The sequence below is a fragment of the Octodon degus genome, unplaced genomic scaffold, assembly GCF_000260255.1.
Source record: "Octodon degus isolate 3935 unplaced genomic scaffold, OctDeg1.0 scaffold00181, whole genome shotgun sequence".
In the NCBI taxonomy this organism is placed as follows: Eukaryota; Metazoa; Chordata; class Mammalia; order Rodentia; family Octodontidae; genus Octodon; species Octodon degus.
The window spans coordinates 2706043-2729577 of record NW_004524757.1 but is presented as its reverse complement, the minus strand read 5'-3'; the positions used below and the strand labels follow the sequence as shown (position 1 = coordinate 2729577).

At 40.5% G+C, this 23535-nt stretch overlaps 1 protein-coding gene across 3 annotated transcripts in view; it reads right to left on the bottom strand.

Annotated features, from left to right (window-relative positions):
* Aff2 (AF4/FMR2 family member 2) overlaps positions 1-23535 on the bottom strand; it is a 546136-nt gene that overhangs the window by 99597 nt on the left and 423004 nt on the right. For all 3 annotated transcript variants that reach the window (XM_023703816.1, XM_023703817.1, XM_023703818.1), the window contains exon 7: positions 11609-11705. In XM_023703816.1, coding sequence (XP_023559584.1) covers positions 11609-11705 — 97 coding nt within the window. The remainder of the gene's footprint in view (positions 1-11608; positions 11706-23535) is intronic.

Here is a 23535-nt window from a genome sequence, read left to right as displayed (position 1 = left end):
AGGGAAGGGAAGGGAAGGGAAGGGAAGGGAAGGGAAGGGAAAGGAAAGGAAAACCAAAGGTAGCAGGAAATTAAGTGGCTATCTATGGAGTACTAATCATTGCCACATGACAATTTTCTGTAAGCAGAAAATGCTACATATGAGGCACTTAGAAAATTTCCTACTCATCTTGTATATAATGATAAAACTTTTCCAAAGTTGCTTGATAAGGTAATTCTGACCAGTGATTATATGTCATTAGTTGCTATTCTAGTCTTCTAGACTTTTTCCAATATTTATAGAAAATGTGAAGAATCATTTTGGATTTTTCAGAAGAAGGCCTTGAATAGTTAAATACACCTTTGTGAAATTTCCCTCTTCTTGAGATTTATGGAAAACAAGTTCAATGATTCTGCTTTCTGTAAGTTGAGCCTGTAAAAGTGAGCACTTGAATACCTTAGAGATATTATAGCAGTGGACTCTTTTTACAGGGCTACGTATTCACGTACTGCTTTTGTTCCATAATCAGTAATAATGTTGTCAGTGGAGACTAAAGTGTGATTTTCTTAGTATTGCTCTATATGGCTTTTGTATTTTCTGTCTGTATGTTCTTTCCTGGCATTCTACTTGCTGATACAGGTGAGCTGAACATTTATAATACACTTCTTGATACAAAGGGGAAAGTTAATTGTTTAGATAATTCCAATTAATATGATTGGCTTTGTGTTTCATTATTTATGCACTGCCATTTTGAAAAACAGTTTTTTTTCCCCACAGGGCTGTGCTGTGAGACATAGACCCGCTAATCTAGAGGTCTGCATTGGCAAATTGTATTGATTGCCTAAATTCAGAAGAGAAACTCCTCTATTAACAAATGAACTCATCATTAGGGTATTCAGATGGTCAAAAATCGATACCCACAGAATTGCTTAAATTAAATAAAGAGACATATAGTGAAAGCAAGTGCCAAGACATAAAAATAACTTGTTTAATTACAGCATTTCAGTAGACTTCAGTGGAATGAGTGAAACAAGAAGAGCCACTGCATCGCAGCGGCTGGGCTTTCCTCTGGCAGCAAGCACACCAGCCAGGCTGGCAGACGACGAAAAGAAAATGGCACTCGGTATCTTGTAGCACCTCGATGTCTGCGTGCATTTCTAACTTTCCATCTAGGGTTTCTAGGAAAATGCCATCCACTCCTGGGCTTTTAATCTTCTGGATGGGTGTTTTGGAAGGTATAGTTCGAAACCTGCTCTGAGCCTTGATCCTTTAGGAAGCAAAAGCAAATTCCCTATCCTTAGAGCACTGAGATTCCCACATTTTAACTTGATTCACTGTTTGTACATCAGCAAAATAGGCCCATGTGAGAAATAATGGTGGCAGAAACAGTATTTTAGCAACAGAGATTAGAAGATCGATGTCACTGGTGGGAACTGCCGTGCACATCATAGTCACTTAAAAAGCATTTACTAGCATGTGGGTCAGGCATGACCTGGCAGTCTGAGAAGGCTGCACACTGCTCCTGCAGGCCCTGTCTGTGTCCACATGGAGAAAAATAAAGGCCTCTAGTGGAAGAGATGGGCTGCTTGCAGCTATTGACTAGCTCGCTTCTCACTACTCCTCACCCAGACCATGGCCGCTGGCTGCTCACTACTCCGCTGTCTCTCTACCACTGCCTCTGTTCTTGCCCCACTCTGTGCTGCAGTGCAAGATGAATCTGTCTTGAGGCTCCACTTGATCTTGCCACTTTTTCTCCGAACCTTGATTGTGCCACTCTCTTCCTCAGGGCCGTGGGCCTAGCTCAGTGCTAAAGCACTTGCCTAGTGGCATGTGCAAGCCATCGCTTCCACCCTGAGCACTACAAGAAAACAAAAAATAACTCTTCATATCTTCATTCATCTCATTAGGTAACATAATCAATCTTTCCCACGCTGCCACTCAAGACATTGTCTCAGCGAGCTGAACAGCAAACCAGTCCTAGCAGGGTAACAAGATCTTGTAGTGTATGTATTCTATGAAGGCTTGTTCCCTTCATGCCATCTATTTTGCTGGGTAGAAAATCTTTAGCAAGATCCATTTGTAACTAGTGATGTCCTCTATAACTGAAGATTTAGTTTATTGTAATTAGAAGAAAAAAGTACTGGCTTTGGTGAAGAAGCATGCCTCACCCATAAAAAGGCATCTGTCCACACGAGCCACCCTCTAAGTGGAGTAAATACAGAGAGAGTAGCCAAAGAATCTTAGTGCTGGTTTGAGGTGTTTATTTTCTCCATTAGAGGGACCAAGGTAAAGTGGCACTTGGTCTCTGTTCCCCTGGGTGCTGTGGACTTGAAAATTCAATTTTCTTTTCCCCAACCAATCTGAGCCCTCTGGCCCTTGTTGCGAGGGGGGGGGACGCACCTTCCGAAATTACATGTGTCTTTTAGTGGGAGACAATCAATACATAATAGAGGCTCTTTCCCTACCTTATGGAACTAGAAAAAGCAAGGAGAGTATTCGTCATACACAGAAAATACTCAACAATGTTATTCAAAACCTACATGGGAGCAAGTGCTGATAATATCTTCATCATTAACATCCTAATGTGCTCAGGCATTCTCTTTCCTTGCAGCTCATTATACTCTGAGTGAAGAGGCTCCATTGATTTTCATCGGTATGCTAAACACTGACTGGCTGCTTCTTAAGGCTTTGCTTTCTTTCTTTTGGCCTTACTGACAAAATTAAGAAACATGAGTAGAGACTCTCCATGATCATTTTAAGATTTGGTTTTCTACAGATGTTATTATTATTAATACACATAAATAACATTTCATATACAAACATATATGACTCAGGATTAAATATAAAACCTGAGAAGTCTTTTATCATAGTTTAACACATACAAAGGAAAATCTCAAATACAAAGATACATGACTCATAGGAACCTACTTCCATTACACAAAAGTAAGCTTTAACAAATTTATAAAAATTTGGGCAAGCATTCCAGACTGTGATGACATATTTACTGTTTCAAATGTGGGTTATATTGTCCCAGACATTTTGGAAAGTCCTGTGTTTTCTGTGTTCATTCAACTGTGTTCTGAATGGTTAATCTTGGTCTGGCAGCTAATTTCAAATTTGGGCTGCTCTTCTGTGCATTTAAAATGTTATGCTCTTTGCTCTTGATATATAAATAGGAGAGTAAATATGGCTGCTTAAGGATGATAAGAGACATTCTGTTTTCCATTCAGTTCAAGGTGTTTGGTGTTACAGTCTGTCTGGTGGCTTTACTAGCAGATGGCAGGTACTTCGTGGGGGACAGAGGAAAGCATGCTGGACTCCTAAACAAAAGCTTCAATGTTTCAAAGTCACCATATCGGTTTCAAACTGTTACGTTTTTAATGTGGAAAAGTGGTTTATTACCCCGCTTTTACTGGAGATGCTCAATTTCTGTAGATACATTCTAGAACCCTGATTAAACTTAGAGCTTGAAAATTTACAATAAACTTAAGCACACATGCTACATTGCCCAGCTCTTACTAATGACTCCAAGAGAGCACCTCCAGCTCCACATACGCACTGGGAGGCCATAACTGGGCAGATGAAGGCATGATGGGATAATATGGGGAGAGGGGTGACAAGAGAGGTAGGACCAGTGCTGTGTAGCTAAACTTTCCTCTAGCTCACTGCCAGTGACCAAGGCAATGTGGTGACGCCTCATGTTTGTGGGGCTTTAATTCAAATCTGTACATATGGGCCAGTCAAATAGCTCAGCGGATTAAAGCACCTACAAGTAGGTGCAGGGACCGGGGGTTGGATCCCTGGGCCTGCTGTGTCAGTCTTGCCCCTGGGGCGCACTGAGACAACAATTGAGACTGGGCAAGGTGGCATGCACTTGAACAGCCAGATCACTATGAGTCCAATATAGTAGTAAGACCCTGAACACCCTATAGACTATTCCCTAAAATACAAAAAATATAAACCTGTACATAGCAATCTCCGGCTTTCCAGAGGAGGCTGTTACTCCTCCTGCCATCATTGTTACAGAGCTTGGCAATGTGCTGTGTGTGCTTTGCAGCTGACAAGGGAGTGGTCATCCTTACCCTAGAGGAGCGCTATCTATTCACACATCAGAGATCATATCCCTTTTTGCTTCTTGCTGGTATCTGACGTAAGGTCATCATGAGGAAAGTGATAAGCTAAGGAAAGCACTGCTGGTTTTGCTATTGAAATACTCATAGATTGAAAATTCATAAAGTATCATGGCCAATAACTAGAATTTGGTCATGACTGGCCATGCAACAAGCACAATGTGTGAAAACATTGTGCTTCTACATATCGCTGTATGCTCAAGACATTCTATTATATGAAGATTACAAGTCAAAATATTTGGCACTAAAAGTAGAAGGCCTAATTACAATGAAAATTTCAGCATGTGGGTTTCTAAACAGTCATAGACTTGCTACAAACCTATTAAAAATCACATCATATAAGCCTCAAGCAGTTTCTTATTAATCTCGTTTCTATGCTAATACAGCCAAACGGTAAACACAATCTTGGGAATAGGAAGGCCAGTGTTATTCTATTAACCTTATATGTTATCCTATTTACTTTTCTATCTTTAATGAATAAATTAAAATATCCTCTCATTCTCTAATTACTGGATAGCTTGAACATGACGATGTATGGACTTTTTTAGTTACGTTCTGTAAACTTAACAGCCTGAACAATTATTTTACGTGAGGGATTTCAGTGAAAGGCAATGACAGGAAAACTGTTTACATTAAAAGACTATCAAAGTTATTGTGCACTCAGTTTTGTCCTAATCTGCTGTTTCTCTAGCTCTGGCAGGCTGACCTCTCTTGCTGTGTATGCCACATAGCTGTCATTATGGAAGAGGCCTTCCCCAGCCTTTGGACTGATAACAAAGTAAATGGAATTGTGGTGAAACCTCGAGGAAGTAACAACTTGTTCAGCATGATGAGGGAGAACTGTGGCTGCGAAATAGGCCAGTAGGAGTATCTGTTGTCACTACTAATGTATTCACTATCAACTCCGAAGCAGCCAGCTGATAGAAGGAGTGAAATTTATTGCACCTGTCTCATTAGCCAACTTTCAACATAAAAAGTGGCCTTGCATTGTAACGTGGCTATGATGCTTTGGAAGTTCGATGCATATTGCAGATGTAAGGAACGCATCTCAAATCTGGCAGAACTTTGGGAGTTTCAGCTATTAAGTAATTCATGTCATTTACGATGATCAAATAGCAGACTGGCTAGAAGCTGGCTCAAGGACAACAATAAAAATTCAGTTTAAATATAAGAAGCAAAATCATGAACCTGAATTCAGAAAAAGCTTTTCTGTGTGAGGTAGAGATCTGTAGTGAAAAGGGAAATAACAGTGAAATGGGGGAGAGTGGGAGGTGCCCTTGTTTGTTGGAAGTTGAGTAGGCTTGAGGTACAGCTGCGCTGCTTTTGTCTAGTTGGAAAGTCCAGTCTCCAGTAACATGCTTCAGATTAAGTGCACATTGCAAAGACTACCAAAGTAATCATTAAACAGTTAAATCAATTGGGGTACACTGGAGCTACTTCGTATAATGTACCCAGACACAGCCCATTGGATTGTCTTTGCGCTCAAAGGAAATTTGAGTTGTTCAGTTGTGCTTTAAAGCATCAAGATGTCAAAAAAAAAAAAAAAAAAAACCCAAAGCATCATGATGTCATGTTAAGCTTTTTTCTAGAGTCCTTTGGCTGAGCTTGACCACTAATTAAAAATTTCCAGCCATATAAAGTGTTTTCTGAACTTCTAACTGGACATAATGAAGTCATTTGAGCTTTTAGGTTAATTCAGGTGAAGATTTTATTAATATTAAAAGATCTTAAAGCCACTTTGCAGCAACACCTGTTTCTTTCATGACCTTCATGTTCCTAAAGATGGCTGCATCTAGTGCTGATTTGAGCTGACTGGGTGTGAGACAGGCATGCCCAGATGCAAAGGGGCTTCAGAGTCCAGGTATCACAAACTACCCTCCATCAGAGGACAACAGCCTGCATGCTTAGAGTGGTGTAATGATATCCTCTAATGCCATGTTAGACACATGTTTACCTGAATCTATGAATATGGGCTGGAGAGGATTTTTGAATCAGCCCACCAGCCATTCAAGAAGCTTTGGGAATATGTCAAATTTTGGATAGTTTAAAACTTTAAAGACAGCAATTTTAATAAAGCTGTCAATATAATTTCTTTGTTAAAAAAACATTTGAGACTGATTAGGCTGCTTATAATGAAAGAGAAGCGCAAGGTCTATATCTTTAGATCTTTTATTGAACTGCAAGCCCAGCATCAATAACTGTTTCTCAGCTGTAAATGAAAATTGATTCCAGGTTTAACTCCTCATTTTCAGGAGTTCCTCTAATTCTGAGAAACGTAAGACGAAGAATTTGACAGAAAGAAAAACTGAAGGTTTAGTGTTATGGGGTGTGGGAATGTGGAGAACACACCACATTCTTGCACCCAGGAAACTGTCCTACTGCATCAAGGCCAGTCCCTAGCCAAAGGCCACCAGCAGGCTCCTCACTGCACCACTGCCAGCCCTGGATGACTGGCTGGGAAGTGGCAATTCAGTCAGTGTTGCACGGCAATACCAAGGTTGGATTCATGTCTATGATGCCAATAGCATCAGATGAGAAATAAAAATCAGTTATCTGGGCAATGGACAACAGGAGACTCCCCCTTCCCCAAGCCCAATCATGCCATTGACATCCAACTACTTTTAAAAACCAAAAGGAACATGTTGTAACATACACGTTTATGCAGACACAAAGTAAAAAGTGCTGTGTTAGATTCCAATGCTCTTCTGTAATTTTGTAATATGCAACTGTGGTTTTGAGTGATTATTTCTGTCTCATCCCAGGCTGACTCCAAAGAGAGAAATGAGGTGAGTACAGCACCACAGCAGAGCTGTGAAAGCCTTTCTCTAGGACAGAGCAGGGGCTGAAAAGAAAAAGCTAAATACTGCAATGAAAGCCTATCACTGCTCTATTCATCAATCATTTGAGTAAAAATTTTGAGACATGTAATTTTCTGGGGGGCTTAGTGCGGTGTCATTGGCAATGTGGCCTTTGTTCCCAGGGATCTCTGTTTGAAACAATTTCAGGATGGGGGGGTTGTTTAAGTGTATTTGTATGTGAGGGAAGCCTTCGGAACCAGTTAGGACATTCAGTACAGTCCCTAGTAGGTCCCTACCAACGCCTTGGCCACCATGAAGGGCAATGTTTATTTCCTCATGGATCCAGAAGAAGAAGATCCCAGGTAACGTCTACAAGGGACACAAGGAGGAATAACTCCTCTTTGTGTGGTGCCTATGGTTTTCAATGCATTTTTCTTCTTTCGTTGTTTTTATAAGGCACTTCTATGTACACGTGTACATGATCTTCACTTGATCCTCACAATACCCGTGTGAGTTAGACGAGGCTGTTTTATCCTAGCTTACTGGTGAGAGATCTGAGACAGAGATGTTAGGCAATTTGCACAATGTGATGCAGTTAGTATGTAAGATTGGGATGTAAGACCAGGCTTCTCTATTACAAAAGCCATGCTCTTCACGACAACACTTAATTCCTCATGGCCAGCCCCACGCAGTAAATGTAAGGACAAGACAGAAACTTGCATGCAAGTTTTCCATAAACATGCCATCTTCCAGGTAAATAACTCAGCAATGCTCTTTACCATCCCATTCCTTATAAGAAAAGGGAAAGGAAATATATCCAGCACTTCAAAGAATATAAGAGTTTTAGATCAGTTTTGGCAGGAGTAATAATGCTGGTGATTATCACATCAAGCAGTAAGCACTTACTATGCGCTAAGCTTAGAGTCAAGTGCTTTGGTTTGTATTGATTTATCTATTCATTGAATCTCCACTAAACCCTAGTGAAATATGTACTATTGTTGCCTCCATTTTATAGCCACTTATATTGGTTCAAGGTCATCCAGTTCGAAAATGCCAGAGCTGTGATTGGAACTCACATCTGTCTGACCATACAACCATTCTCTTCTTACCCTCTTGCCTATATTGTTCCAGCAGCAGCACATGACCTTGGAACACACTGGGTGTGTGTCTGCTTTCCAAACAGAACCCCACCATGAAAAGAAAATGTAATAGGTGAAGTGGATGTAGAGAACACCCAAACTTTAAATAAGTATCTTCAGGGTGTAATCTTTATCACTCCCCCATTGAAACCATGTGCGTACATGATTATGTATCTCAGAATTTAAAGAATCATTAGAAAGCAAAATCTCCTGTTAAAACTTCTATTATAATCATGAGTCTTCATGGTTAGGCAGCTAACATCTTCAATGTGTATACTATAATTCAACCATTCTGTTCTCAAGTTTTGAACTTCTATTTGAGGAGGTAAGACTTAGCTTTTGAACACATTTTATCTGCTCTATTGTTTTCCGCACACAGGACCTGTCTGCCTACTCAGAACAGCTACTGCTGCTGTGGAAAAGGTCAGGGTGGGCAAGAAAAGGGAAGGTTGTTCTGACTGTGCTGTGCTAGTAGTGAGTTGTTAAATTAGAACCTGATGCATCTTCATTGAGAAGCCTTTTGAAATGCATCCCTCTTGGGATTATTTAAGTCCAATCACAGCACAAGAGGTTAGAAATGTTTTTCAAAAACGATTGGTGCATACTCTCTAAACTTGGGAATTTTGAATTTCCCCATGTGTATCAGGATGAGACCATTATGAATGAGATGATTTGGGGATGTTGCCAAAAAGCACATGGGTTTTTATTGAAAATGCCATGGCAGCATGAATTCAGCCTCTGGGGTCTGAAGATGCTCCTAATTGTAATGTTGGCTCAGACCAATGGCACAATCTGGCCTCTTGGGCACATCACTTAATGTACGGCACATTTGTTTGTGCATTGCCCCCAATCATTATGCCACAGATGGAAATGACTGAAATTCCTTGCTCTGTCAGGAGGCCCAAAACTCCCTGCAGGGTTTATTTTGAGGTTTAAATAAGACAACATCTCTAACTTGTGCCTGGTATAGGTCAGAAATTCCTGCAAAAGTGAGTCTCAGTACTCCTCATCCTGACGCTGCTAGATATATGACAGCTGCAGCTAGAAGATACATCCATGTGACATCATCTTACTGTAATGCAAATGATTCTGACAGTTCTTCAATAAGATAAACATGGAATTACAATGGGTCATAGCAATTTCTCTTCTAAGTACATATCCTTAAAAATCCAAAAATAAGTCCGTGAAAAAAATTCCACTCAAGTGTTCATAGCAGCACTATTATCAGTGGCCAAAAGGCAGAAAAAAAAGGAGAACATCTATCAACTGATGAATGGATAAAGAAAATGTGGTTCACTTCATATAATGGAATATTACTCAGCCATAAAACAGAATTAAGTGATGTTATATGGTACAACATAGAAGAACCTAGAAAGCATTATGGTAAGTGGAAGAAGTCTGACATAAAATGATACATATGGTTGGATTCCAGTTATGTGAAAGAGATAAATCCACGGGAACAGAAAGTAGGTTGGTGGTTGTGAGGAGCTAAAGGAAAGAGACAGTGAGAAGTAAGTGCTTCACGAGTATGGGATTTCCATGCATTTTATTTTATTTGCTTGGTACAGGGTCTTGCTATGTGCACCTGGGGCTCTGGGGCTGGCATGGCATGCGGTACCATGGGACAAACTCAGGACCCAAGCTTATGCCGCTGAGCTATGTCCCTGTGTGGGATTTCCATTTAGAATTATGAAAATGTTATGGAATTGGGAATCAACACACAACTTTTGAATGTCTTAAATACCACTACACTGCACTTGAAAATGGTGACTTTTATATTTTCTGAATTTTACTACAATAGAAAACACAGTTGTGTTAATTAACACTTTAGAAGACAATACCTCATAGAGCCAGAACTCACCAAAATGGTGCTGCCTTCATTGTGGCCATTATTGCACAAGCTTATGGCCCTTTACCTAGTCCTCCAACTCTACAGGGGCAGATACTAGCTTCATGCCTGCTTCTTGCTTGCTGTACTACTCACTTATAGGAAATAACTTGTCATTGTACTTGCCTTGAATTTACCAGCTCAACTTCCCCATCAAATTGTAAAGACCTAAGCCTTGTTGAGGAAGACAGAACTGATGTAAGGGCAGCAAATCATGCAATGCTTCTGACTCAACAATCCTGCTCATCTGAGGGTCTCAGCTCCTATATAACATTAGTATGGGTACCTTGAAACCCTGGTTGACTCATGTCAATGGGCCTGAAGATACTTATTCAGGTAAATTCAGGACATAACTTTATGAGCTAAAAAGCAGAGTGAACATGTATAATAACATAGAGAGGAAGAAGTCAATGTGCAAAATATACTTTCACTTATTGGTAGAGTCAGTTTTAAACATTTCCATTAAAAAGTAAAGCCATCTCTGTCAAAATCAATGATCTAGGTTGTTTTGTTTGGGTTTTATCTTGTTTGCAAATCTTATGATCTTGTCATTGATGTGTAAAATGCAGAAAGCAGAAATGATCAGAAAGTAAGTGTACATTTTACATTTACTATGAGGTCCACAGCCCAGGGAGATGGGAGGCTCAATGTTTGCATTCTGTAAATGTATAGAAACCTTTTCAGCAAACAACCATGAAATTGGCTCAGGCCAACACGGTGTTGTTCTCACTTATCCCATGCGTGCTCTTGATAGAGTACCCAACCGACAAGGTACATTTTTTAAAAAAGCATAATTAAAACTCTAAGTAATTATTCTCTATTCCATATTTGAGAGCATTAGCACAACCAGAAGCTTTGGTGTTCAAAACAGACCTCCCTCACAGAGAAAACACACAGGCAATATTCACACCACACGACGCTGCTGTTCTTATAAGTCATAAATGCTCTGGTGGCCTTTTTCAAATCAAGAAGTCCATGCTCTTTGGAAATGCAGAAAGCACACACTCGTGCCTTCTCCTTTGCTGGGAAAGTACTGGAAATACTTATAGACTGCAGAATGCAAGAAGATAAACGCAGCAGCAAGTTTTTGCCCAATATTACTTGCCTGAAGGCTTGTATAAGCTGCAAGGTGTACTGTATTGATTTTCGGCTGCATTTGGAAGTGGGGCATCTGGACAAGGTGAATGAAGAAGTCACATTTGTACCTAATTAATGAGTGTGAGCTCTATACCACCCCGTGGAGTCACCAAGTGAACATTAGTACTCACACTAGACAAAAAGCAGCTCCAGAGAGGAAAAGACAATCTCTCTTACTAATTGATGACCTGTAGTTTTGTATGGAAAGCAGCCCGGGGGGTGGTAAAACAGTTTCAGGGAACTCTCCTCATCCTTTTTTTTGGTGGAACCATGGATTGAACTCAGACCCTTGTGCTTGTCAAGGAAGCATTTATTCCACTGAGCCCTCTCTCCGGCCCCCACACTCCTCATCCTTACTGTGGCTTTAAGGAAAGCAGGAGCTGACTGGATCTGTTCCAGCACATCAGCTCTTCTTTGCCCTTTTTGCTTTCTCCCAAACCCAGAGATGAAGCGCTGAGGTGGCCTGTGTTTGGCAAAACCACTCGAACTCTTTTGCTCCCTCTCCTCAGTTCCCAAACTGCCCTAAGCTGCTCCTACCTGGTAGAGCTCCGTGGCTGTGCACTGAGTGGTCAAGGTCTTCACAGGCTCAAGGTCATCCTCATCACTGCTCAGCTTTAGGTCATCTTCAAGCATCCTGCAGAGAAATCAGAGTTAGGCACCTTCTTTCCTAAATCCTGCTCAGATATATTGCATAAAGAACATAAAATATTGGAGTTGCAACTTGACAGCTGTGATTCTGTCAAAGGTGCAGAGTGAACCAAGATTCTTTTAACTAATTAGATATCTGAGCTCTTATATTTATGTCATACTCTGCACACGCCTTTCCCCTCAACATTCCCCTAAAGCAAGGGGGAAAAGACTGTTGCAGCATCTCCAGAGATTACTGGAGTCTATATATTTTGACTACTAAAAGTGCAATAAGTGTACTGATCAATCACTGTGTAGGGTGCAGGTAAGACACAGCACTGGGTCCTCATGGAACAGGGTGCCCCGAGGCTGTCAGGAGAGAACAGGGGCATGCTAATAGCCCCCAGCCCTACATGCCATTGGTGAGCCCTGCTGGGACACTCCTTTTGGTAGACAAAAGGCCCAGAGGTCTTTCTCAGTCCTCTGCTGCCAGCCAGCTCAGTGGCCAGGAGAGAGTTGAGTGAGAAATGGCTGGTCATTAACCTTTTGATATATGACTCATCTCTTCCTGCAAAGTTTGATCCAGGAGATAGAAGTCTGTGGCACAGATAAGAAATCGTTCTCTGGTAAGGCCAGGTACCTGAGAAATATGAGTGGTCTGGATTTGGGTGATGAACTAGCTCTTTGTAAATTGTTTATTGGGCACACAAAGCCTTTTGTTTCACCAGTGGCATTAATTCTAATGCCATCTAGCCTCACTATCTCCAAGATTGAGCTCCAGTAGGAAAGATTGCCCATTATCATAAAATTCCAGGTCTGCAGCCCTCAAAGATCAACTGGTGTTCATATTTTCATTTATTAAATACTACTTCAGACCTTATCGCCAGGCATCAAGGAGGGTGTCTGGCTCAGTCTCTCTGGACCCATTCCCCATTGCCAAGCATGCCATCCTCTTTCTTGTTTCTAGGCTCAGCTCCAAGACTGGATTTCCATTCCTTAGCATCCTTTTTTCCCCTTTTTGAATTGCTTTTTTATTTTTGGTACCTAGAATTAAACTCAAGGCCCTGCGCTTGCCAGGCAGGCACTATACCCACTAGGATACATCCCCAGCTCTACTCTGGCATCCCATTTTCTCCCCAGAGCTCAGGCAGATCCCACTTTTTCCACAAATGCTTCTTAGAAAGAACTCTTACCTTAGAAAAGATAGTGTTTTCCTCTGTTGCCTCCCCCCCAGCCCTGGTTACATCACATCATTGTTTTCCACTGGTTCCCTCTCCCTAAGAAGTCTTAATTCCCAGACAGTCAGTGGGAGTAGTATATTCTCCACTGTCTTCATTGTAGTACTTTTCCAAGAAAAATAAATTTTCCCCAAACTCCTTTTGCAGACAGAAAAAAAGGTTTAGAGAGATAAGTGACACACCTAGTGAGTACTATAGCCAGTCCCCAAATTCCCATTTCTGTCTTTCTTGCTATGTGTTTTTACCAGAAAAAATGACAGAAAGGAAACTTCAGCTTCTACTTTGATAAATCAGTAACAGTGCTATGTTGGAGGTTGTGTCAGAAAGAGGTTGAGGTGAGAGTGGGTGTCCAATAATTCTCTAAAGGGAGCTAGGTACTCTCTTTCATCCTCAGCCTCCTAGGCCCAGGACATGTTCACTGAGGTCTGAGAATCATGGTGAGAGAGAGAAAGGATGATTGGTGGGAAGGACAACTGGCAGTGTTGGGTTCACATAAATGAAATTTGTGGAATTTATGACTATCCTTCAAGAGACTAATGGGTGTTTTGAAGATCGTTGACAAGAAGAAAAATGTATCTTGGTATTTCTTTTGAAGTTACAGGCTTATGATTTTGACAAATAGTTCTTTTTAACAAATTGTGGGAAATGAAGACTGAATCATTCTTATAAGCTCTATAATTCAAATATTTAAAACCCATCTCTCTTTTTCAAGCTCTCTCTCACTCTCTCATTCTCTCTCTCTCTCTCTCTCTGAGTTATATGTGTAGCTCAACACAAGTAAGGACTATCTACATGCTAACTTATATCTAAATGTTGAACCAGGTGTGGTGGCACAAGCCAATATTCGAGAGGCTGAGGCAAGAGAATTACCATGATTTTGAGGCCAGCCTAGGCTGCATAGTGAGTTCAAGGCTGGCCTGAACTACTCAGAGAGACCCTGCCTCAACAAACAAATAACTAAACAAGCCTACCAAAACCCCAATAAGAAATAAATGATGGAAGATTCCTATAAGTAAGAAATAAATGATGGAAGATTCCTATAAGTAGTGGAATCAAGAAAACGGCAAAATACTTATCAACTACCCAGAATTGAGTCCTGTCAATAATCCTAGGAAGATCTCTATCTAGCCCTCTTTTTCACCCCAGAGCTCTGAAGCTTAGAGCAGTTATGGAATTTGCTCATGGTAGTACAGCTAGAAATCATAGAGGCAAACATGAGAGCCAGACCATCCCAGCCAGTACTTGAGAGTGTATAGTTTGTCTGGTGGTCACCACTTATAAAGAAGAGTGTGAAGTAAAATGAATAACAAATTCCAAAAACAATCCTAAAAACCAGATGGAGACAGAGTAATTGTGGACTAATGAAAAACTCTGAGGTCTTGGAAAAGTTCCATATCAGCTCTGTGCCTCAACTGCTTTCCTCTTCTGTTCAGTGCAACAATCCTCTCAGTGATCTCAGGATGATGGTTGCAAAAGCTAATGCATGTGAAGTTCTTTATGAAAACACAAAAAGAATGCAGGCCATCACAAGCTTGGGAAGATGCCACCTTGGTGGAGATCAATGGACATTGGTGATACAATCGTCACAAGGGGAAGTCTCTGTGCACCCTGGCTCCTCTCATGTGAATTTGCTGAACAACTAGAAGAAAAGCCATGGTGACTCTGGGAGTGTCCATGGCCATCTCAAGGCTGGGTCTAGGAATGGGATCATGGTCTGTAGCTTACTGTCCTTCAGGTAGAATAAATGCACTCAGAGGCAGAGGACCAACCTCCAAACTCAACAGTTATTTCTCTTCCCAATCGATGCTATATAATTTCCACATGGAAATCAAATGCCCTCCAAAGTGCAAGTCTGAAAATAGTCAAGCAATTTGCATAGTGATGTACATTAACACTTGCCCCATGCAATAAGCTCAGTATGGATTTGGTTGTTAATAAAGGACAATTTGATGTATATATTCAGGTCCTAGGAAATACAAGTCAAGGAAGTAACTAAGAAGGCAAAAACTACCCACTTATCTCAAGAGGTATTAGACATTCATTTCATTCCACTCTTTCCCTGACCTATTAAGCTTTATTATTGAATATACATGCACTTGTTTGCATTTTCATCCTTGTCTAATACTGAAAATGACTCAAGGGAGAGCACAGGATTATGGAAGAGTTAGAATTTAATTATTATAGCAGCACCATTCACACCCACTGCAGTTAAGTTCATCTCAGCAGAAAATGGTAATCTCTTTTCATAAGGTTATAATTCCATAGACAAATTTATCAAGTACTGAATATCCCAGAATGTGGGGGAAATATGCCATATGCATGGATATCTCTGTGTGTGTAATATGAAAAGTAACAACTGTCCTTCAAATTTTCAATTAGATGAAAATAGAATAAAGTAGATTTCTTTAATGGTTTCAATTATCAGTACAGGGGCTAGTGGTGTGCAATGCCTGCCCTTCTGTGAAAACTCTGTTTTTGTTATTGCTATAGATTATAATTTCTATAATATTAAGTAGAATAGACCATGAAAATTTCAAAAAATACTGGTCCTTTCCATGAGGAGCTGACACTATAAAAATCTCAAAAATATGACATTTGAGGCAGGTGAGAGAAAGAAAAAAGAAGACTAAAGGCTGGGTGTGATGACACATGTCTGCAATCCCAGCATTCTGGTAAACTGAAGCAGGAGGAATGCAGGTTCCAGCCCAAGAAGACCAATTTAGTGAGAGCTTATCATAAATTAAAAATATGTGACTGTGCTGGGAAAGAGAGAGAGAGAGAGAGAGAGAGAGAGAGAGAGAGAGAGAATATTAAGGAGGCACTGACATTGAGAAAGGGAAGAAGAGTCATGCCTACATCTTCTCTGTCTCTTTACCTCAAGCTGAAACCCATGGACTTCTAAGGCCCTTTGTTCTGGAATTTTCCAGCTGCTCTCATTAAATGAGAGGACTGCTTCCCACCAATATTGTTTATGTACATAGTAGAATGCTTGGTAACTTCAGAGAAGGAAAAGTGCAAGGCTTAAAACATGATTACAGAGGAGTCCATAGAAATGCGACTCTTGGTCAAAGCAGCATGGGCTCAAGAGTAGGTGCTATTTCACTGTGTCACTTGAACATAGAGTGCAAATACCCATAACATCCACAATATGGGACCCTACAGTCTTTGTCTGGTGAGCAAACTCCTTCAATTACTCAGGATCATAGTTGATAGGAAGTGTAGGATGTTTGGAGTCACTGTGTCCCTTCATGTATCTTCTGTGTGCTAGTCTGAGTCTTGTTCTCTAGAGTCCACACTTGAAGACCAGAATTGTGATGGAGTTGGAGCTAGAACTAGTGCTGCTGCAGGAATGAGGAAGACTGTCTCACTCTGGTTTCAAGTTCTCAGTAAAGATGAATAAATGTAGCCTCTGGCCCAGTAATTTTGGGAATTTCTGCTTATCTATGTAGATTATCATCGCCATCCCAATTTCCCAGAGTTGATGCAGTCAGAGTAAGTTTTTGGTGGCTTCGAATACATCACAACAGGGCTAGGGAATAGTAATATATCCCATAGAGTCTAGAGGATATCTGAGGACTTGTCTCCTCTCACCAGTCTACTGCTTTAGGCCTTTTCCAGAATAGTAACTTGGCTCTTTTGATGCTTTCAGGGCCCTTCCTTTTCATAAAGCAAGTGGAAAAAAATGAAATAAAATCAGTTTAGAACTACCCAGGGAATTGTGTTTTTGCTACCTATTTCTCTGTATTCTTTGTATCTCTGACTCTTTTCCTGGTGGCAAGGCAGGTAGGTGACAAGGAAAAGAGGTGCTATTTCAGGAAGTGCTCCACTTAATTTGTCAAGGTTTTAACTTAGCATTTTCTGATAACAATGGTTACCTCACTGTGAATCCTCGAAAACCCCAGTGTGAGGGTTGTGGCAGTGACAATCAGTTGTAAAATATTTACTATCTGCTACAGGGATGAATTTCCAAGATCCATCTGGCCTAATGCCACCCATTGGGCCCACACGTAGCCTGTCACAAGCATGCACAGCAGGGAAGGATTGTCCTCTGTAGCAGAGGTCTCCTAAATGGGGTTTCAGAAAATAACCATCTCAGAAGACTGTTTGGCTCCTTAGCAAGAGGACTGGGTGTTCTCTTAGGGACCATCGTTGGCAAAGTACAGCTCTCTCCCATTTCCATAGTGTCTAGGAGTAAAGAATAGGTTTTAAATTGTAAGCGGCTGAAAAAGATCAAAAGAATAATATCATTTCATGATATATAAAAATTATATGGAAATGAGATTTCATTGTGCATGAATAAAATTTTATTGGAACACAATCATCCCCATTCATTATGTATTGGCAAAGTCTCCCTTTGTGCTACAATAGTCAGGGTGAATAATTGTAACACAGATATAAACCTAAAGTATTCACTATTTGAACCTGTCTTCGTTACTTGTTTGTTGCTCTGACTAAATACATGGTACCCTAAGTTAAAGAAGGAAAGGTTTATACGAGCTTAGAATTTATAGAGGTTTCAATCCATAGCTGGCTGGCTCCAAATCAGGGTGATGTAGCAGAGGGGCATCACAGAGGAGAAATAGTGCACAGTGTGGCAGGTAGGAGACAGTGAAGCAGCAAGCAGCAGCTTTTTATATTTCATCCAGGCTGCAAGTTATCTAGAGTTGCCACCCACACCCAGTGTGCCTCACCCCTAATCCCAGCATCAAACTCTCTCTCCCAGTATCATAGCTTTAATCCACATTCATACACCTTAATCTAGCCACCTTGGAAATTCCCCACTTAATACCACATATAACTTTGAGGGAATATCTACATATGAGCCATAAGAGAGCCTTTACAGAAAAGCATTAGCTGAGCCCTACTTTAAGCCAACATTGCTCCATCACTTAAGCTCAAGTGTCTTTTGCCATGCTGAATGAAATCTCAGACAGAACCCTGGATAAAAATAATTGAAAGCACTGCTGCTTTGGAGAGTCACATGGCTTGGAGGACTATAATCTGAAAGCAAATTCTCCAATCGAATTTTGTTTTATGGAGAACCTGAGTTTAAGTTACTTAACTTCTTTGAACTTCAATTTACTCCTCTGTGCAATGGGGATAAAAATATTGATCTCAAAGATTCAGTGTTGAAGTGTTTGAAAACTGAGGTCCAGAAAGGCAGTGTGTTAGCCTTCCTGTCATTGAGGAAAACATGTCTGACACTTGCATCATAAAGGAAGAGATGATGAATTTGGCTCAAGGTTTTAGAAGATTCAGTCTATACTTGGCTGGCTTGAAGACAGGGATGTCGTGACACAAGGCTTTGGCACAGTAAAGATGCTTAGTTCCCAGTGGCTAGAAAGCAGAGTAGGCTTGCCAGAGAGGAAGGAGCCAGGGATCGGATGTAGGCCACAAGGCCACGCCTCCATGTTCCACTAAGGCACACCCAGAAGTGTGCTTCAGTAATTTCCTGTGCATCTGCTTAATGTATCAAATTGACAATGAAGATTAGCTCTCACAGCAGTAAGGGGCAAAAAAGGATAACTCCTTTTTCTTGGCCTAGATGGGACACATAGATTTTTTTTATGTTATACACAAAGTCAAAGGGAGTAGTATAAATCCTGATGTATAAGACACTTTAGTTGCATCATACTCACACTTCAACTGAAAAGATTTCTGATGACTTAGCAATACGTTGCATATACCACAACACGACTGTGACATATTTTATATTTTTATATTTTAGGTACAAATGTGTGTATGTGTATTGCATATATTTCTGGTAGTGGTATGTCTATGTGTCTGTGTGTATGAAAACATCTAAAAAAACTTCCTTAGAGAAGATATAACCTAGCAAAACAAGCTAAACCTGAAAAAAATGCAGGGGTAATTCTAAAAAATAAAGAGAAACATTAGTCTTTTAAAAAAGACTGCAGCATCCACATGTGCTGGTGTATGCCTCTAAATTCCAGAATTGTGGGAGGCTGAGGCAGAGGGATCACATTTGATCTCAGTCTGAGTAACTTAGGGAGCTCTTGTCTCAAAATATAAAAATTGAAAAAGGCCAAATATGTAGTTCAATGTGAAGGTCCTGCTTTCAATTCCCCATACTCACAAAACCAACAAAAATAAAGGATAAAATACACCATATGTATAGATTAACTCTTCTATAAGACTCTAAAAGTCATGCTGACAGAATTTCATAAGTCATACTGAGCAAAATAAAAATACATCCAAGTGGCATACTAGAGATTTAGTCATTTAATGGACATGTTATTTGCTGATTGGTTGAAAGCAATGATAAAAGATTGCCTGGAAAAAGGAAGGAGGCAGTGAGGAAACAAATTAGACCATCACTATTGTCCTGGAGGTGAATGTGGTGACCTGGGTCAGGGAAGGAACAGCGAGAACCAGGAAGAGAAGAGACCAGCTTCCAGAGAGATTTTATAATTAGAATAAACAGAATCTGCATGTGGGATATCATGCCACCCAGGGCCATCTTCACCACTCAGATCACTACATTAGTTACCTTGCTGCATGCTAAATATGCCCTCAAGCCAGGCTGCCTTTCTATACTGAATGCCTCTTCCATCTGATAGAGCCTAAATACCCATGCTAGAACCTTTGCTGCCAGGCAGGGCAACGTTTCTAGTGGCCAGGCTCTCTGTAGAAACAGGCCTGGTTAGCCCTATTCTCCATGGATGGGGAAAGACAAATTTCCTACCAGGGAGCTATCATTTTGGGAGTTGTACTTCTCAGGCTTCCTTAGTTTCTTAGGACAATCACAGCTGACTGGGGAGAAGACGCTTCTCTTCTACCCCCAAGGTACCTCGTGTTCACAGAAGGTACCTCATTATCTTCCCCCTCTATCGGTTCCTAATTGTTAGAGGATTAAGGAAAGAACTCTTTTAGGAAGCTGAGCCATTAATCTCTAACTAAGGCAACCCTTCAAAAACAACTAAAATACTAAATTGCTGTTAAGTGCACTACAACTCATGCCTGCTGAAAGCCACTGTGCCTTACAATGAACTCAGTGGGAACAAGGACCGATTCTTAGTTCCATCAGAAGCACTGCAAATTCTCAGCAGCCGATAACACAGCACTTCAGCTTGGAGTGCCTCAAACTATTTCTCAAATGTATTTCTAGAGAATGGTTGTCAAGGAAGGCTGTTTATCTGCATTGACACAGATGAAGACAGGCTTTCCTTCATGCGGAGGCATAAGAAATCTACACTTTATTTCAGATAAGTAAAATATTTGCTTTTGACAATTTAGGCTCAGCCAACATGTTGGCAGGAATGTTGCTGTTGTTTATGAAAATTTTACCCGATTTGTATGCTCAGGTCGTCCCGCTGCATCAAAGCGAATCCCCACACTTTACAGTAGTATGTAGTCTGCCTTATGACCTATACTGATAGTGTTTCAACTCCATAAAATCCTGGAATTTGCAAAGGTGGCTCAGAACCCTATGAGCATCCCAGCAGTTGGCTTTAGTTCGACCTGCCATGTGCAAAGATACAAAACAGGGCAAGGGTAAGGCCAAGTCCTACCCAATCTGACTGGCAAAGTGATATCTACTTTTAGGTTTAGACAGTCTATTGCTTACCTAATGAAAGATAGAAAGACCTGCCAAAGGCACCACTTCTCTCCGTCTCCTTGGTTCCCTGCCCCAAAACAGAGGATTCCAAAACCAAAGGAGCCAGACGATTACAAAGTTAGAGGATATTCTGTGGCTTGGGTGCCCATCTTGAAACTTGGTTTATCCTTATAATAGGCTGTGGTTCTAGTTATTGGGAGAAGAGACAGAAGCCTTTTCCCTCCTCAGACCCCAGGAGGCAACGCGATGCTTTCATGACAGTCTTCCACAGTGGATGGGAAGACAAGGGGCAGGATGCCCTTGAAGTCTATCTTGTGATCGAGCTTCCTGTCCTGTCATCTGTAGGGACAATCACTAGGCATTCTGCTAAGGCTCAGATCAACTATGCTTCTAATGAAGGGCTATGTGGTCTATTTTCACATCTGCAGGGGTTGTGTGAAGCCACTCATTATCATCACGTTTCCCTACACTACTAGACACCCTAATGCATTGATCACTACCCCTCATGATGGCTCCTTTGCAGATTCTAGTGTTTGACTTTACTTTCTCATTTACTAATGTCTCATAGCAAATAAAGTTCTAGCCAAGGCTGGGAGTGTCATTAACACAAACAGAACAGCAGTTAATAGATGTGTCTTCCTGGAGGGGTGCATGTGAGCTAAGCTGCCTGTAGTAATACTCCACTTTGAGACCAAGGGCAGGCAGTAACCAGAATTAGGCAGTGCTCAGTATCCTTGAAGTTGAGTAACTTGCCTCTATACACAACTAATTGACTTGTGTATGGCTACTGAGCATAGTGCAGGGCTTGATGTATGGCTGGAGTTTGGCATTCTATCAGACAGGGGCAAATCTGAGCCTCACTGGAGAGGGGAACCATAAGAGTAACGCTTTATAGGATTGTAGTTATTGAGTGAAATATCCCATGTCAAACCCCTAGCACACAGCAATCAGCCAATTCTTATCATCTGTTGTGATTATTAGATTAAGATAGTTCAGCCTGAATGAACCTGAATGTCTGAAATATTGTTTTATTTGGAAACACAGAAATTCAGAAAACTGTGTTCGCAAGCTAAAGGAAATATTGAAGGAAAAGGTTCAAACCTTTGCCACAGATATTTGTTGCATACCAGAAATGGAAGTAGGTCAATTTTCTACTACAAAGTGGAATTTTTTTTTGGCTCCGAATGCCTTCAGGGCAGGTTTGGCTGGCTTGAGTTGTGGGGATCGAACCACAGCAACCTGAGCCTGACTGCTTTGTTGAAGCAGCCACTTAAAGAACTGAGCTAAGGGGCAGGCCCCCAATCTTTGCTAATATTTTATCAACTTTTTGAAATATAGAAAATTCAGATCTATACCAAATGCAAGTGAATGGTATATCATGAGATATTAATCTACCAGACTCCAAGAGTGCAGAAAAAAATTGATAACAGGAAGTCTATTTGTATTATGTATTACATCATCAACAAAAAAGATAATATCAAGGGATTCCCAAAATGTACTTGATAAATTTTTTTTCCCCTTCTGGATGTAAACATTTTTTAAAAATTAGGTAGAGAAGAATACTAGCTTTTTGTGTTAAGAATGTGTAAAAGTAAACTGTCAACACAAGGAAAGTTTTAGTACGTATGGAAGGTTGAATCGATTTTTGAACATATACTTTGAAACAAAATGGAATCACGGAAGACTGTTTCAAATGTTTTTGAAAGTTTGCATCACTGTTGATTCATGGGGTAGATAGAAGGAATACAAACAGATTAATATCATCCTGTGACACAATTAGTTTTGATAATTACTCCAAATTAAACAGCTTTGAGACACCACATATGGCTCACACAAGGAATTTTTTTCCATGTAGGTAAAGATGGAATTAGAAAATAAAATGAAAAATCTCAGTTTCCATTTCTATACTACATAAATTACTAACCATTTGAAAACACATCACCATTTTATTGACATTCCTGATTGCAAGCTTTATAAATACAGAGATGATAGGTAACCTGACAGAAAATGTGATCCTATTGTTCTAACAAAATAAGAATTGTTTTATAAGGGGCTCCACAATGTCTGGGCATATATTTTCCCTAAGTAACACTCTGAGGCATGCATTTCCCCTGAGAAGTCAACATTTACGTTGATGTACTTGGCTGCAGAGCCAATCCTGAACCGGCTCTAATACAGAAGAATTTTCTGAACATTTTGAGTAATGGGATTGAAATAATTTAATGGCTCCTTCTGTGCATGTTAAATGAGTTGCATGATATATTTAGTGTTTGCAGAAAATTTGTTGACACTATAAATTACAGCACGTGGCACAATCACATCGATGTCGAAAGCCAGTTATGTTGAGTCATTCTGGCCGTGTTTCTCCAAATTTCGACTCAGTGCACAAGGGTCCTCTGGGGCTCACCGGCACACCACAGCAACTTCTTAGCCCTGTGGCCCTGCACAATACACATAAAGTCATCATTGTAGCTCTGCCACTGACTTTCAAAGAAGGCCTGGACCAAGTGATTTCTGGCAGAGGGGAATTTGCAAGATGGGAGAGAACTCACTGTCAAGTGACATATGGATCTAGACTGTTGTACACTACCATTTGTGAAAGCACTGAGAGGAGCTGGATTTCTAATTCTGAAACACAAAAATGACTCAGGTATCTAATGTTTAAAGGCTCAATCAAACTCAAGTTTCTAAAGAGCAATATCATGAAGGGGAAAGATAAAAAGGGTAGGTCTAGTTAGGGCTCTTGCACATAATAGAAGTATAAATGTAGGCAAAGTAATTGACCTCTCTGAACAACTTTATTTGGGGAATCACTAATGGAAGTAAATAACTATGTACTTTGCAGGGACATTGCAAAGGGAAAATAGTCTAATTGTGAGTGTTTTATAAATATTACTACTTCTACTGTCATTAATATTAGGACAAGCGTGACCCTGGTTTTTACATTGATTCACTGAGAAACAAACTTAAAAGATTCCTAACAAAGGAAGCCACTAGATCTCTGGTTGAAGAAGGTTTAA